Below are 13,709 nucleotides of genomic sequence, written 5' to 3'. Positions count from 1 at the left end.
GATGCCAGCTGTGGCGGAAGCACGAGAACACAATTGTTCGCTGAAGTCGAGTATGTATGTGAGGATAGATGGCATGTTGTGGCTGTTCGGCTGCGTGGCCTTGCTCCCATTCAGGCAAGAACTTCGGCTTCGGCTTCGGCTCGCTCCTCAGCTCGTGCGCTAGCGCTAGCGTCCCGTGCGCCGCGTCATAACTAGTGCAGATGATGGAGAACTACTGCTACTGCATTCACTTCCACCTGCAGCAAGCGCCAGATCTTGTTCACTTCGTCCACGGCATGCGTAGCTCACAGCTTTCTTCGCGAACGATTTACCGACAGACTGTCTATGTCCAGCGTCCATGAAGACGCCGCAGGAACGGAAGAGGGAGGTCAACGGCCTGTAACACCGCCGAAGCCAGCACTGTCGAGAGCCCTTTCCGACCGCTTCAGCGTTGGCCTGGACAAAGGTCAGGTGTCAACCGAGGATGATAGGCCGCAGAAGGAAAACGTTTCTGATATGAGCTCAACTGTGAGCGAGGCACAACCAGAGGTGGTGGAAGGAGTTGCAGACATGAATGGATCGGCCAAGGAAGAAGGCGGCGATTATTCGCATGCGCGGGCCGAGATTGAGCGGCAAGCGAGCGAACACCTTGCTCGCAGGGCGACAGAGATGTCGCTGTCCAGAGAGGATGATAATGACGAGCAGCACCATCTTAGCCAAGTTCCTGCTAGCACCATGGACAAGCACGATCTACCTGAGACTCCTCCCCCTCCTGCTCCGCCTCGGAAGGACAAACACGATGAAAAGGCCATATCCAAGGACGTCGAGTATGATGAAAAGCATCCGCCTCAGAACGAAGATGCACAGCCGGAGCTGCCAGAAGCCCCGTCTGGGACTAACGAGCCGACTGGCGCGGAGATACAGAACATTATGGACCAATTCGAGAGCGGCATGGGAGGATTGGAGGAGCAGGCTATCATGTCGCCACGACTGGAGCGCCAGCAGCCGATGCTCGTGTTGCCTCCGCGATCCTCAAGCCTCGAGGCACAACCGTCGTATACGCTGAGTCCGCAGAGCACAGGACAAAGTGTCGCCTCGCCCACACCATTACGGCCTCAGGGCACTGGCAACTCTATAGCTTCCAGTCTGCAAGGAGGGAAAGGAGACGATTCAGCATCGATCAAAAGTGCTAGGGCCGGCAGTCTATTCCAGCCACCTCCCCCTGAGCCGGAGCCGGAGGCCGCCCTCCCATTCGACTTTCATCGTTTCTTGGAACAATTGCGAAACAAGTCGGCAGATCCAGTCGCCCGTTATCTCCGCTCATTTCTTGGCGAATTTGGCAAGCGGCAATGGATGGTTCATGAGCAAGTCAAAATCATCTCTGATTTCCTAGAGTTCATCTCCAGAAAGATGGCACAATGCGAAGTATGGAGGACCGTCTCAGATGCCGAATTTGAGAATGCTAAAGAAGGAATGGAGAAATTAGTCATGAATCGACTGTACTCATTCACCTTCTCTCCCGCTATACCTGCGGCCCCTTCAAGTCCTCGAAAGGGCACAAGGAGTCATCGCATGCAGGCTGATCAGGCCTCCGTCCATGGCCCCGGAAGACGTGGTCAGCATCAAGAAGATGTCGAACGCGACGATGTGATCGCACAAAAGATCAAGATTTATGGCTGGATTCGTGAAGAACATCTTGATGTGAAGACTTTGGGAGCGAAGGGCGATAAATTTTTGACACTCGCGCAGAAGGAGCTGCTCAAGATCAATTCGTACCGTGCACCACGAGACAAGGTCATCTGCGTGTTGAATTGTTGCAAAGTGATCTTTGGCTTTCTGAAAAATGCTAAACAGGACCAATCAGCTGATGCCTTTGTGCCGCTACTCATCTACACAGTACTGCGGGCACGTCCTGAACATCTTGTCAGTAATGTGCAATACATCTGGAGATTTAGAAACCAGGATAAGCTAGGTGGAGAGGCAGGCTACTACATGTCGTCCCTGATGGGTGTGGTGACGTTCATCGAGAACCTGGATCGCACGAACCTGACCATTTCGGATGCGGAGTTTGAGCAGAATGTCGAGCGCGCTGTGAGCGCAATCGCCGAGAAGAATAGAGCAGACGAGCACGACCACAAGGCACAAATGTCGCGACCTTCCGGACCCATGAGCCATCTGAGTGAGAAAAGTGCCCTCAGCCAGCCGGAGGTGACGCCGCGCAATAGCGTGGAAGTGGAACAATCCACTCCTAGACGGAGTCATAGCCAACGTCTCCCCGAAAGAGTAGCCCAGTCCAGCCGTGCTGGTAATGACGATGCCGAACCCGATTCTATGACTGGGCTCCTACGAAGTATACAGAAACCACTAAGCAGCATTGGGCGCATCTTTTCCGACGATGGAAACGCGGATGAGAAGCAGACCAGGTCAGGCCACACGCCACGAGGCTTGAGCCCGGCGCCGCAGCTCGAGCGGGACCGCAGCGGGCATGCACGACTCTCGGCAGAAAGACAGCGAAGCCAGCAACGACAGATTGCAGATGATGCTGCTGCCAGGCAAGCCAGTGCAGAGGTGGCACAGGCGCAGGCGGTAAGGGTGCGCGAGCACAAGGTCGTGGTAGAGTATGTCATGTTCCCATTCTTTTCCGTACTTACAATTTCGATGCTGACCATTCTTTCAGGACTCTTCAGAGCATGTTCCCCAACCTCGATCGTGAAGTCATTGAGGATGTTGTGACCGCACAGGAGGGCAACGTGGGTAGGGCAGTGGACGCTTGCCTCGCGTTAAGCGCAACATAATATCTAGAGCTCTCACACGGTCTCCTTGACCATCCATGTCCCAAATCTTGCACAGTGATAGAGCCATGCCATGTCTACACAATTCCAATCGCGCCATTACTAAGCCGAGCCAAGAAATTAGACTAGCCTATACGCCACAAAACGCAAACCTGGGGAAGATCGGCCGCGAGACGGTTGCCGGCATCCGCCAGGCGCATGCATGTCCTGGGCCTCCTCCAACCCAATACATGTGTAGCAGCAGTCTGACGGCACCGGGCAACGCCAAGTGTGAACAGCGTTCCCAGCACCACCCCGACACAGCAGTCCCGCGCACTCTTGCGATCGATTGTACCACAGTCGGAGCGTGTGTGGCGGACTGGTTCGAGGTTTCACCGCGACACGCCCCTGCGCGACCGAGCAGCAAAACGTAACGTCATCCAGCTGTTATTTTGCGCATCACACTCCTCGACGAGATGGTCATCAACGACACGCGGAAGCGCTTGCTGAGGCAGCTCAACAGTCGATACATATATGGACGATATGTATGTTGTCCCGCAAACTGGGCAGTTCTGAGAGTCCCGCCCGCCGGATCGAACATGTGCTGACCTGTCGCCGTTGCTGCAGCCTCTCTTGCATGCGATCGTGAGTACAGTTCCAATACAGCGCATCGACGACAGAGTCACCTACTTACCACCCGAGTCTCTTTTTAGATCGCCCTCATCCAGATCACCATGGTTTCGATCCTCGTACGCAGGTTCAACGCCTACTATGCCAACCGACCCATCCTCACCACAATGATCACCAACGCAGTATGTTGTGCGAGTCCAACATCTACATCGCAATAGGCGCAACTCTGACATGAGCTGGGAACTAGGTACTTGGAGGTATCGCAGATACGGTGGCACAAACACTCACCGCCGTGCGCCGGCGACAACGGCAGAAGGCGCTGAATCCCAGCGATGGCGAAGATGGCTTCCTTTCGATCGAGATTCATGACCTGGACAGGAAAGTGCCGTGGCCGGAAGACGATTATATGACACCTGCGTCCAAACGAGGACCGCCTCCATTCGACTTCGAAAGGTTGACGAGGTTCATGGCATATGGTTTTATGATGGCCCCTGTACAGCATAAGTGGTTTGGGTTCTTGAACAGGATATTTCCTATCGTCTCTGGAGAGGGCAAGGGTACTACAAATGCTCTGCGAAGAGTTGCGTTCGACCAGTTCCTCTTTGCGCCAGTCGGTGAGTCGGGCAGTGACGAGCAAAGATTTCCTGTCTGGCAAGCTCTGACGTCTATTGCAGGTCTCGCGGCATTCTTCACATTCATGACAGTCGCAGAGGGCGGTGGGAAACGAGCTGTCGTTCGCAAGTTTCAGGACGTGTACCTGCCAGCACTCAAAGCGAACTTCATAGTATGGCCGCTCGTACAGGTGTTGAACTTTCGAGTGATGCCGATACAGTTTCAAATTGTAAGTGCTACTCGAATAGCATGTCTTTACGAGACTGACGATATACAGCCGTTTGTGTCAACAGTCGGTATCTTCTGGACGGCGTACTTGTCGTTGACGAACTCTTCGGATGAGCCTGTGGAAAGTCCTGCACGATCGCCCGCCGTCTCGGCTTAGGACTGCAGCGTTGGCGCTTTCACCAATGAAATGTAAAATGGAACGAATGAACAGCATCTGGCAAGACCCCGTCGGAGATACTCGGAAGACTTCACCTGTGTCTCAGCTTGGCGTTTGGCGATTGGGGCATCCTGGGACTGCATAGCATGAAAAGTGGGTAGCATAGCCTCGGGCGAAGGCGGTAGCATGTACGTGTTTCTTGTTATACAACTCAGTTCACCTGCGTTGATTCTTCTTTTTCTGAATTCGTAAAGTCGCGAAAGCTGTGACGTACTGCCAGAACACTTGAGGCTCTCAACTCGACGCCTGCCCCGCGGACAACTTCTCAACCCCACCATCAAAAACGAATCAACAACACATTTGGTCGCAAAGTCCCTCACAGCATTGCGGGAAATAATACCAGAGCCACAATGTCTCTAAGCAACAAACTCTCGATTGCTGACGTCGACGTCAAGGACAAGCGCGTCCTGATTCGCGTGAGTTCCTGCGAAAGTTAGGAGTCATTAGAGCAAGCATTGACACGAACATTTTTGACACAGGTGGACTTTAACGTCCCACTCGACAAGGAGACCAACTCGAAAATCACCAACAACCAGCGAATTGTCGGTGCGCTACCGACCATCAAATATGCCATTGAGAACGGTGCAAAAGCGGTGGTTCTGATGTCTCACCTCGGCCGTCCTGATGGGAAGCCAAACAGCAAATTCTCGCTGAAGCCGGTCGCCGCGGAGCTGGAGAAGCTACTTGGCAAGAAGATCACTTTCACAGAGGACTGCGTCGGACCTGAGGTGGAGAAGATAGTGATCGAGCAGAATAACGGAGGTGTTGTGCTGTTGGAGAACTTGAGATTCCACGCCGAAGAGGAGGGTTCAAGCAAAGACAAGGACGGCAACAAGACCAAGGCCGACAAGGCTGATGTTGAAAAGTTCCGCAAGGGCTTGACGGCACTGGGAGACATCTATGTCAATGATGCCTTTGGTACTGCACACCGCGCGCACAGTTCCATGGTCGGCGTAGACCTCCCACAGAAGGCTTCGGGCTTCTTGGTCAAGAAGGAATTGGAGTACTTTGCTAAGGCACTGGAGAGCCCACAGAGACCATTCCTTGCCATTCTCGGAGGCGCGAAGGTGTCGGACAAGATTCAACTTATCGAGAACATGCTGGACAAAGTCAACTCTCTCATCATTTGCGGCGGGATGGCTTTCACTTTCAAGAAAGAGTTGGACGGCATGAAGATTGGCAACTCCCTCTATGATGAGGCTGGCGCAAAGAAGGTCAAAGAGCTGGTGGAAAAGGCCAAGAAGCAGAATGTCAAGATCACACTGCCAGTCGACTACGTCACTGCAGACAAGTTCGCGGCTGATGCAAAGACTGGGTACGCCGAAGACAAGGACGGCATACCAGATGGGTGGATGGGTTTGGACTGCGGGGAGAAAAGTGTCGAGCTTTTCAAGAAGACCATTGATGATGCTAAGACGATCCTCTGGAACGGCCCACCGGGTGTTTTCGAGATGAAGGCCTTCGAGAAGGGCACTCGCGCGACCATGGATGCTGCTGTGGCGGCTGCACAGAATGGCAAGATTGTCATCATCGGTGGAGGCGACACTGCTACCGTTGCTGCTCAGTACGGCGTGGAGGAGAAGCTCAGCCACGTCTCGACCGGTGGTGGTGCATCGCTCGAGCTGCTCGAGGGCAAGGACCTGCCTGGTGTTTCTGCATTGTCCGCGAAGTCGTGAATACAAGGCAGTAGACTGTGATTGTCTGCAATGCGCTCTTGAGCAAGTAGGGCCATCGGCTGAGAATTAGATCAATGTGCACGTAGAGCAATGCCATCGTCCGAAGAGAGGTGCCACCCGTACGTGACGCAGTCCTACAGAAGCAGCAGCTCGTTAACCATTGTTTCCTTCGACTTGTTGTCGGAGTTGTATATCCATCGATGCCGATCACATCGATTTAGCGTCATATCTCATAGATGCGTTTCCCAACGCAGCTTCTCTGGTTTCCCGGCGGCGTGCGGTCACCACTCCACCACGTTGGGCTGCTGGTTTGTTTGCCTCGCCATCGCTGCTTGGTCGCACGCATCAGGATCACTGCTTCTGGTCAAGCCGATGCATCCTGCATCTTCATTTCCCCATCTTCTTCAACTCCTCCTTCAATTGCACTGCAAAGTCGTCGGTCGTGTCATCATCGTCCCAGCTCTCCTCCCAGAGATGTGTGTTGCCAGCCTGTTGGCCAACCTCGTCCTCCTTTGCCCAATCTACCAACGCTGGTCAGCTCTTGTCGAACGTCACTTCTCGCTCAAGTGAAGCCGACCTTCTACGGGGAAGTCCTCGAATTCATCGTCCTCCTCAAGCTGCGCAGCTTTGTTCTGTGGCTGAAGTGGCTTGTCGTTCGGGTCAGAGTCGGATACGTTTGCGGCCGAAGCTTTTGCAGTTGGGTTTGCAGGATTTGTGTTGTCTGGTGCGCCGGACATTGTGGATGACTGTCGTGTCGTGTTCTGTGTGTTGGCTGATCGATGTCGAGGTGTTGGGCAACGCTGTCGCTGTCGCGGATTCCGCTTTGGTAAGCTTCGGGAGTAAGCGAAGCCTTATTATGCAAGCCGCGCCGAAGTGAACAGCTTCTTCACGCTTCACGCCAAATTGATCCCTTGCAGCACGTGTAAGTCTGGAATCGTCTATCTCATGTGTGGCATCTTCTGCTCCGTGGCAAGGCACGGCCATGCTTTGCCTTCGCCAGCCATGAAGACTAGGCTCACAGCGCGAGGCCCGGACGCGTCGAACACCGTGCTCGCTGAAGTCGAAGAATCCTCCGGCGAAACGAGAACATATCTGACACTCTTCTCTACCGTTCTATCTCTCCGCGGCAATGTCACCACAGATCAACCTCTTCGCACAGCCGAGTGTCAAGCTGTACTTTGCTGGAATGGTGAAGCATGGAAAATTCGAGGGCAGCCTCCCCTCGGCAACGACACGGCTGCCGTGCACCAACTGCTTTCCGAAGGACTTGCAGAAGTACGCGACTTTGGTGCAGGGACAGCCGAAGCTATCAGAGCCAGTCTGCGCGCCATCGCAAGGTCGCTTGCTCGGGTAGCTGGACCTTACGCCTTCGTATTCTTTAACGAGAAGTCGTCTAGGCTCTTCTTTGGACGAGATTTCCTCGGACGTCGTTCTTTGCTCTGGAAAATAGACCAACGTGGCGAGTTACTTTTGAGTAGCGTTGGCGACTCGTCGATGCACGGAGCCTGGGCAGAAGTGGAGGCCGATGGAGTCTACTGCGTTGACCTAGCTCTGCGCTCAGCTTCCCAGCAAGACTTTGCTGGGTGCCAGACTTGGGGCGATCTGCCTATTTTCAAGGTACCCTACAATTTCGCTGATAGTCTCCAAGATGACAATGATTCTGTAGGTTGCGCCAAATTGGCCAGACTATGCCACAAGACTTATTCAAAGGTAGGTCATTCCCCGGCTGTCTCTTCAGCGAGAGTTAACCGCTCGTTCGTGCACGCTCGACGAGACATCACCCTCAGTGTCCATGTTGGATAAGCTCTTGCGAGACTCTCTGCGTGCTCGTATACTCGGAATACCAGATCCGCCGCTGCGATCACAAGAGTCAAACTTTGAAAAAGCTAAGTTGGCAATCCTTTTCTCAGGCGGACTTGACTGCACCGTGCTTGCAAGAATCTGTCATGATATGCTACCTGAAGATGCGGTCATTGATTTGCTCAACGTCGCTTTCCAGAATCCGCGTTCTCACAAGGATGCTGGCGAGGGTGCCTACGAGCTGTGTCCGGATCGGATTACAGGACGAGCCTCGTATGCCGAGCTTGGAAAAGTATGTTCACCGCGCAAATGGCGATTCGTCGCTATCGACGTCCCGTACTCAGAGTATCTCGAGCACCGTCAGCAGGTTATGGAGCTTATGCATCCACACAACACCGAAATGGATCTCAGCATCGCTGCTGCACTATACTTTGCTGCGCGGGGAAGAGGGCGCGATTGCTCTCATGGCGCGGAGCAAGCCTACATGTCACAAGCACGGGTATTGCTCTCCGGATTAGGTGCTGACGAGCTTTTCGCTGGGTACACTCGCCACGCCACGGCCTTTAGGAGGCAAGGTTACGAAGGGCTACTCGATGAGCTGGATCTCGATGTGGCCAGGCTCGGTAAACGGAATCTCGGTCGTGACGATCGCGTGATCAGCCACTGGGCCAGGGAGGCGAGATTTCCATTCCTCGACGAAGCTTTCGTGGCGTGGGCGTTGCAGTGCTCGTTACTGGACAAGTGTGATTTCGGAGACTCCATGAGCATCGAGGGAGGGCGGCTCAGCTCTTGTGCCTCAATTGAGCCAGGCAAGAAGGTCCTAAGATGTCTCGCCTGGAAGTTAGGAATGGCGGGAGTAGCCAGAGAGAGAAAGCGAGCAGTAAGTTCTTCTGAAGATCTACACGAGGTTAGCTGACGTTCCTTGAAGATTCAATTCGGTGCACGTACAGCAAAGATGGAGACCGGCAAAACGAAGGGCACCACCATGATAACATGAAACTATCGCCTATGAACAGACACGGGTAAGTCTTAGCAATTCATTTCTGCAGCACGCATGATGATGATGGATGTGTCTCTTTTCAGAGTCCATTCAGATACTTGCGAGACGCACTCTGACTTAACCCGCTGGTCAAAGGCTGTGGTTTAGCAGTGAATCTGCATCGATGACCTTGCAAAAGGCAAGTCTGATTCGCGACCATGGCGGCCATTCCGTTCGAGTAGTGTACAAGCTGTACGCTAACTAGATGCAGCGACCATGGGGACATCCATCAAACTGGGTGATGTTGCCTCAATGCGAGATATCTTGCGGTGCACACGACTACCACGTGCTCCGAGGTCAGCACAGCTTGCATACTGTTAATGCGGATCGTCACATTCGACAGCCTGATCGACCATTGGCATGACCTCTGCCATGCCCAGCCGGATCAGCAGATTCGTTTTCTCGCCAGCATTCTACTATCGAGCTACAATTGTGACCAAGGCGCTCGGAGTCACCGCATGCCTGAGACAGGTGACCATCGAGGGATTGAAGTGAGCTATTGCTACTTGCTAAGCTGCCTGCATTGGAGGCTTTGAGCCGGGAGCCGATTTCGTCTATCGAACCTGATAAGTCTCCAAGCAATACTATTGGCAGAGCCGTCAGTTGGCTGGTCCTGCGAAATTCTATTGGAATCGAGCTCCAACCTCGACATGGATCACGCACCGGAAATCAGGGGCATTTCATCATTAAGCAAATTTCGAGTCGCACATGAGCCTCGTCACACTCGGTGTGCTCGAGTCCATCAGCTGTTGCTTTGATGGTCACGTAGAGGAAGACTCATGAGGATGATGTGTGACAGAGCTGCAGCGAGGGAGCAGCACATGGACCGAGTCTGGCAACCATAAGTATGCAAGCGATCCCCTCTCAATTCTTGTTTCTTTCTGTATCAGCAACCAACCATTACGACAAGCAGCAATCAACAACGACTACCACAACCAACTGACACTTACTTCAACTTTCGACACTCGACTTCATTCGTCCGAACATCTTTTACCAAATCTCAAGCACAACAAGCAGCACTCTTTCACTACACGACCCAACATTCTGCACTATGCGTTCCTCATCAGTCGCTGCCCTGCCGGCGTCCTCCGTCTCGGCTGTTAGCAGTGCTGTTGGCAGTGCTGCAGTCCCTGCCTTGGGTGCTTGCCCGAATATGAGGGCCATAGTAAGTCCGCAGCGTTGATCGACAAATGGTTTGATATGACAGATTGCTGACTTTGACAAGTCTATTGATCCCAACGCCGATCAGGGTACCAATGGTGCCAAGTCAAGTGGTATGCCATCTGGTGTGCCATCTGGTATGCCATCTGGTATGCCATCTGGTATGGCCTCCATGGTACCAACCGTAAGCATTCTCATTTTGATCTTACGATAGCGGTTCACTGAATTATGATACATACAGGGCTCCGTGGCCAGCAGACACGGCTCCGCAACAAAGAAGAACGCCTCACCGACTGCCTCCGGCAGACCTGTCAGCTCGGCACTAGCAAACCGCGCCATTTCTGAGGCTTTGGGTCTCCACATCCGCTCTGACATAGGAGAGCTCACCAGCTCTCACTCCATCTACCCCACTGCACGCTACGCTGGTGATCGGCTCCCGACCGACAGACTCCTCGCTCGCCACGAGATTACTACTCTCCGAAAAGTTGTCCGATCACCATGGAAGCCGAGACTCTACGATCGTGCGACAGAGTCGGGTTTCGGTGACAACACTGGCGGCGCAGGAGATGATAGTGGTGCTGGGCCAACTCCAACTGGCAGCGTGTCTAATGGTGCTAGCGGACATGCTGGGCCACAAGTCGATGATGGTGAAGGCGGGCAAGAATTTGAAGGCACCGCGACTGGTGGCTCCGATCAAATGCCACATTCTACGGCTGCCGGTGAGGATGCCTTTGAAACTGGCGCGGGATCCTCAGCTGTAGTTACTGGTTTCCCGCCAGATATCTCGGGACCATCAGAAGACAGTCAACCCACCGTGACGGCCAGCGATGATACAGACGGCGTTTCTCCGAAGGGTGCTCAAGCCACGGGAACCATGGCCTCAGGAACCCCAGCAGGAGTTACTGGTGCTGCGGCAAACATCTCGGTGCCACCGGAAGACAGTCAACCCACCGTGACGGCCAGCGATGATATAGACGGCGTTTCTCCAAATCATGCTCAAGCCACGGGAACCCTGGCCTCAGACACCCTTCTGCCAGTCCCTTCTTCGACAGGCGCAGCTGATGGAGATGGCTCCAGCTCAGACACCGGCGTTCCCCCGTCAGCATCAAGCAGTGCATTTCCTGAAGACACGGACGACAGCAGCCCGGAAGCCGATGGAGGTGCAGGCAGTCAGTCTCAAGGGACCCCCAGTGGTGACCCTGATCAGAGTGCTGGCAACAGCGAAAGCGGTACACCTGCAGCAATGCCTCATCCATCTGGGAGTTCTACTGGTGGTTCTGACGATGGCGGTGATAAGAGCAATGAAGATGGCGGTGCCGACGGGATTGGCGGAGATGGAACCTCGTCTTCAGCTCCTAATACTGGCACAACTCAACATGGTGACGACAGCAACAGTCCACCTCCTAACAATGTGTCAACTCCGCCAGGAGGCTCTGGCTCAGGTGCTGGGCTACCTGGAAACGGAGAGAACGAGTCACCGACACCTCAGGCTGGCGCTGGAAGCCCCAGTGCGGGTGGAGATGGTGAAGCAGAGGGCGATAACGACAGCGGGTCTGGATCGTCTCAGTCTGGGAATTCGACTCCGGCCGAGAATTCGTCTCCGTCTGATAATCCTTCTCAATCCGGGGATTGGTCCTCAGGTGTTGACAAGACTGCCAATCCAAGTGGTGATGATGGCAACGATGTAGGAGAGGGCTCTGGTGTTGGAGGAGATACTGGAGGATCCACTTCAGGCGGTTCTGGGGCTGCCACAGGTGCCGGCGCTGGTGCCAAGATCAATGCCTTGCCGATGGCACAGGCGCCGAAGTTCGAAGCCGGACAGAAAGGTACCTTGCTCTTCATTCCAAGCACCGGCGACGTTGGGAAGAGTGGGGCGCAAGATGTCGACCAAATCCTCGCGTCTGATCAGCCAGTTTACGAAGCCAGCGGCGAGATCATCGAAGGAGGCGTCTTCCTTGTTGACGACCAACCCATGCTCACGTTCAATCCGAGCAGAGTGGGTGGTGGAGGTTCTCCCGCAGGTGGTGCTGCTCTCCCCTCCATTTCTGTATCTCCTCCTGACGAGCAGAATGAGGGCTCTCAGCCGACAGGAGCACATTCTCCCGCTGGCGCCGCATCAGTGCCTGCGTCAGCATCAGTTACACATGCACCAGAAGTTGAGCAGGCAGGTTCGGGAGGAGACGATGGAGATTCTCCTGGAGCCCCAATCACCGAAACGATGCAGAGGAGATGGCTCGAAGGCCGAGTTGCCAAGAAGGCCACACCAACCAAGAAAGGCTCCCACAATACTAGGACCAAGGCAGGCGCAGCGTCCACAGGCAAAGCAGGATACAGTTTTGGCAAGGCTACGTCGGGCTTCAAAAAGATGACAAGCGCTTACGGTAATTATGTGAAGCACTCGGCTACAAAGAGCGCATCTCATGCCTTGAAGACGCAGAGCAGCTATCATGTCACGTCCACTCTGGCGAACGTACATGCATCACCCACTGGCGGCGCTATGGAAGACCAGCAATACAGCTCCGGCGGCACAGCATCGCACGACACCGCGCCAGGCGATGACACGTTTGTTGAGTCAGGAAGCTACGGCGACGGAGCACCATCAGGATCTAGTTCAGAGGGCGCTTACGGCGATGAGGGTTACAGCACCGGCGGTGAGAGTGGTGGCAGCAACTCTGGAGGAAATCCATCGAGCGGAAGTGAAGCTGGTGACATGGATACTGACGGATCTGGTGTGTCGAACTCCGAAAGCGACAACGGTGGAGATACAGGTTATCCGCCGACTGATGGATCCGGCAGTCAAGCTCAACCCGGAGGTTCTGGAGGCTCAGGCGACGGTTCTGACCAGCAGCTTGCCTAGTCTCGCCATGCTACAACAGACATGACCACAACACCACTCCCGAAACTCAAGTTTGCGAAAATGGCGACTGACGTCACGATTAAAAGCTTGATCTTCTTGCTTAAACAGATGCGACTTTGAAGTCTGGTGTACTGGACTCTGGCTGATCCCGTGGGCGACAGCTTTGAGTGTTCTGCTGAGATTTCTTCTTGTTATGATATTTGTTTGGAGATAGGATAATGGCACACACACTTTCACTAAAGACAAGAGCGACTTTCTGGTTGGAGCGGCTGATACTGGAGCATTTCAAGATCTGTCATGGGTTCTGCTCAGAGAGCCACATTTCTGTATCATGTATAAGCATATGGGCAGGATATCAAGCGTGTTGCGCGAAATCTCAATGGGTTTCAGGCAGTGCAACTACTAACTTCCACTGACCTGTGTCTGCACATTCAACTCTCGGCGCAGTCGATCAATTGCTCAGGCACCTCCTTCACGCTTAGCATATTCATCCTCCATCCTCTCAAGGTACAGCTTTTCGGCTGCTTCCTCTGCACTTCCTGGCTTGCTTTGAGACGCGCCAATCTGGGGCTTCTCTGACTCGGACTGCGACTGGTTGGACACTATGTTGCCCCCGGCATTGCCACTGACGGCTGTCTCTGATGTGGACGGAGTTTCGTCCTTGAGGCCCGCGGTCTGGTGTGGCAGTGAAGACATGGTGGGTTGGTTGTTTCTTGAAGACTTCAACAGGCGTTGATCT

At 54.0% G+C, this 13,709-nt stretch overlaps 7 protein-coding genes across 7 annotated transcripts; 5 read left to right on the top strand and 2 right to left on the bottom strand.

Annotated features, from left to right (window-relative positions):
- Positions 1-324: 324 nt before the first annotated feature.
- RHO25_000781 (uncharacterized protein) lies at positions 325-2,774 on the top strand (the record flags this gene model as incomplete). Its single annotated transcript, XM_023593387.2, has 2 exons — positions 325-2,597; positions 2,657-2,774. The coding sequence occupies 2 exons, from the start codon at positions 325-327 to the stop codon at positions 2,772-2,774; spliced, it is 2,391 nt and encodes a 796-aa protein (XP_023460342.1).
- A 452-nt stretch (positions 2,775-3,226) lies between these two features.
- On the top strand, positions 3,227-4,377 carry RHO25_000780 (uncharacterized protein; the record flags this gene model as incomplete). Its single annotated transcript, XM_023593386.2, has 5 exons — positions 3,227-3,295; positions 3,464-3,562; positions 3,628-3,994; positions 4,055-4,221; positions 4,270-4,377. 5 exons carry the CDS (start codon positions 3,227-3,229, stop codon positions 4,375-4,377), a joined length of 810 nt encoding a protein of 269 aa, XP_023460341.1.
- Positions 4,378-4,787: 410 nt separating this feature from the next.
- RHO25_000779 (uncharacterized protein) lies at positions 4,788-6,113 on the top strand (the record flags this gene model as incomplete). Its single annotated transcript, XM_023593385.2, has 2 exons — positions 4,788-4,853; positions 4,917-6,113. The coding sequence occupies 2 exons, from the start codon at positions 4,788-4,790 to the stop codon at positions 6,111-6,113; spliced, it is 1,263 nt and encodes a 420-aa protein (XP_023458134.1).
- Positions 6,114-6,500: 387 nt separating this feature from the next.
- Positions 6,501-6,850, bottom strand: SEM1 (26S proteasome complex subunit; the record flags this gene model as incomplete). Its single annotated transcript, XM_023593384.2, has 2 exons — positions 6,501-6,634; positions 6,691-6,850. 2 exons carry the CDS (start codon positions 6,848-6,850, stop codon positions 6,501-6,503), a joined length of 294 nt encoding a protein of 97 aa, XP_023460343.1.
- A 208-nt stretch (positions 6,851-7,058) lies between these two features.
- RHO25_000777 (uncharacterized protein) lies at positions 7,059-8,910 on the top strand (the record flags this gene model as incomplete). Its single annotated transcript, XM_023593383.2, has 3 exons — positions 7,059-7,775; positions 7,828-8,793; positions 8,842-8,910. 3 exons carry the CDS (start codon positions 7,059-7,061, stop codon positions 8,908-8,910), a joined length of 1,752 nt encoding a protein of 583 aa, XP_023460337.1.
- Positions 8,911-10,003: 1,093 nt separating this feature from the next.
- Positions 10,004-12,970, top strand: RHO25_000776 (uncharacterized protein; the record flags this gene model as incomplete). Its single annotated transcript, XM_023593382.1, has 3 exons — positions 10,004-10,117; positions 10,178-10,297; positions 10,355-12,970. The coding sequence occupies 3 exons, from the start codon at positions 10,004-10,006 to the stop codon at positions 12,968-12,970; spliced, it is 2,850 nt and encodes a 949-aa protein (XP_023460336.1).
- Positions 12,971-13,429: 459 nt separating this feature from the next.
- Positions 13,430-13,666, bottom strand: RHO25_000775 (uncharacterized protein; the record flags this gene model as incomplete). The annotated part of the gene is made up of 1 exon (XM_023593381.2): positions 13,430-13,666. One exon carries the CDS (start codon positions 13,664-13,666, stop codon positions 13,430-13,432), a length of 237 nt encoding a protein of 78 aa, XP_023460340.1.
- Positions 13,667-13,709: the final 43 nt, after the last annotated feature.

Source organism: Cercospora beticola, chromosome 1 (genome assembly GCF_033473495.1).
Source record: "Cercospora beticola chromosome 1, complete sequence".
Lineage (NCBI taxonomy): Eukaryota > Fungi > Ascomycota > Dothideomycetes > Mycosphaerellales > Mycosphaerellaceae > Cercospora > Cercospora beticola.
This window is presented reverse-complemented; position numbering and strand designations above follow the sequence as displayed.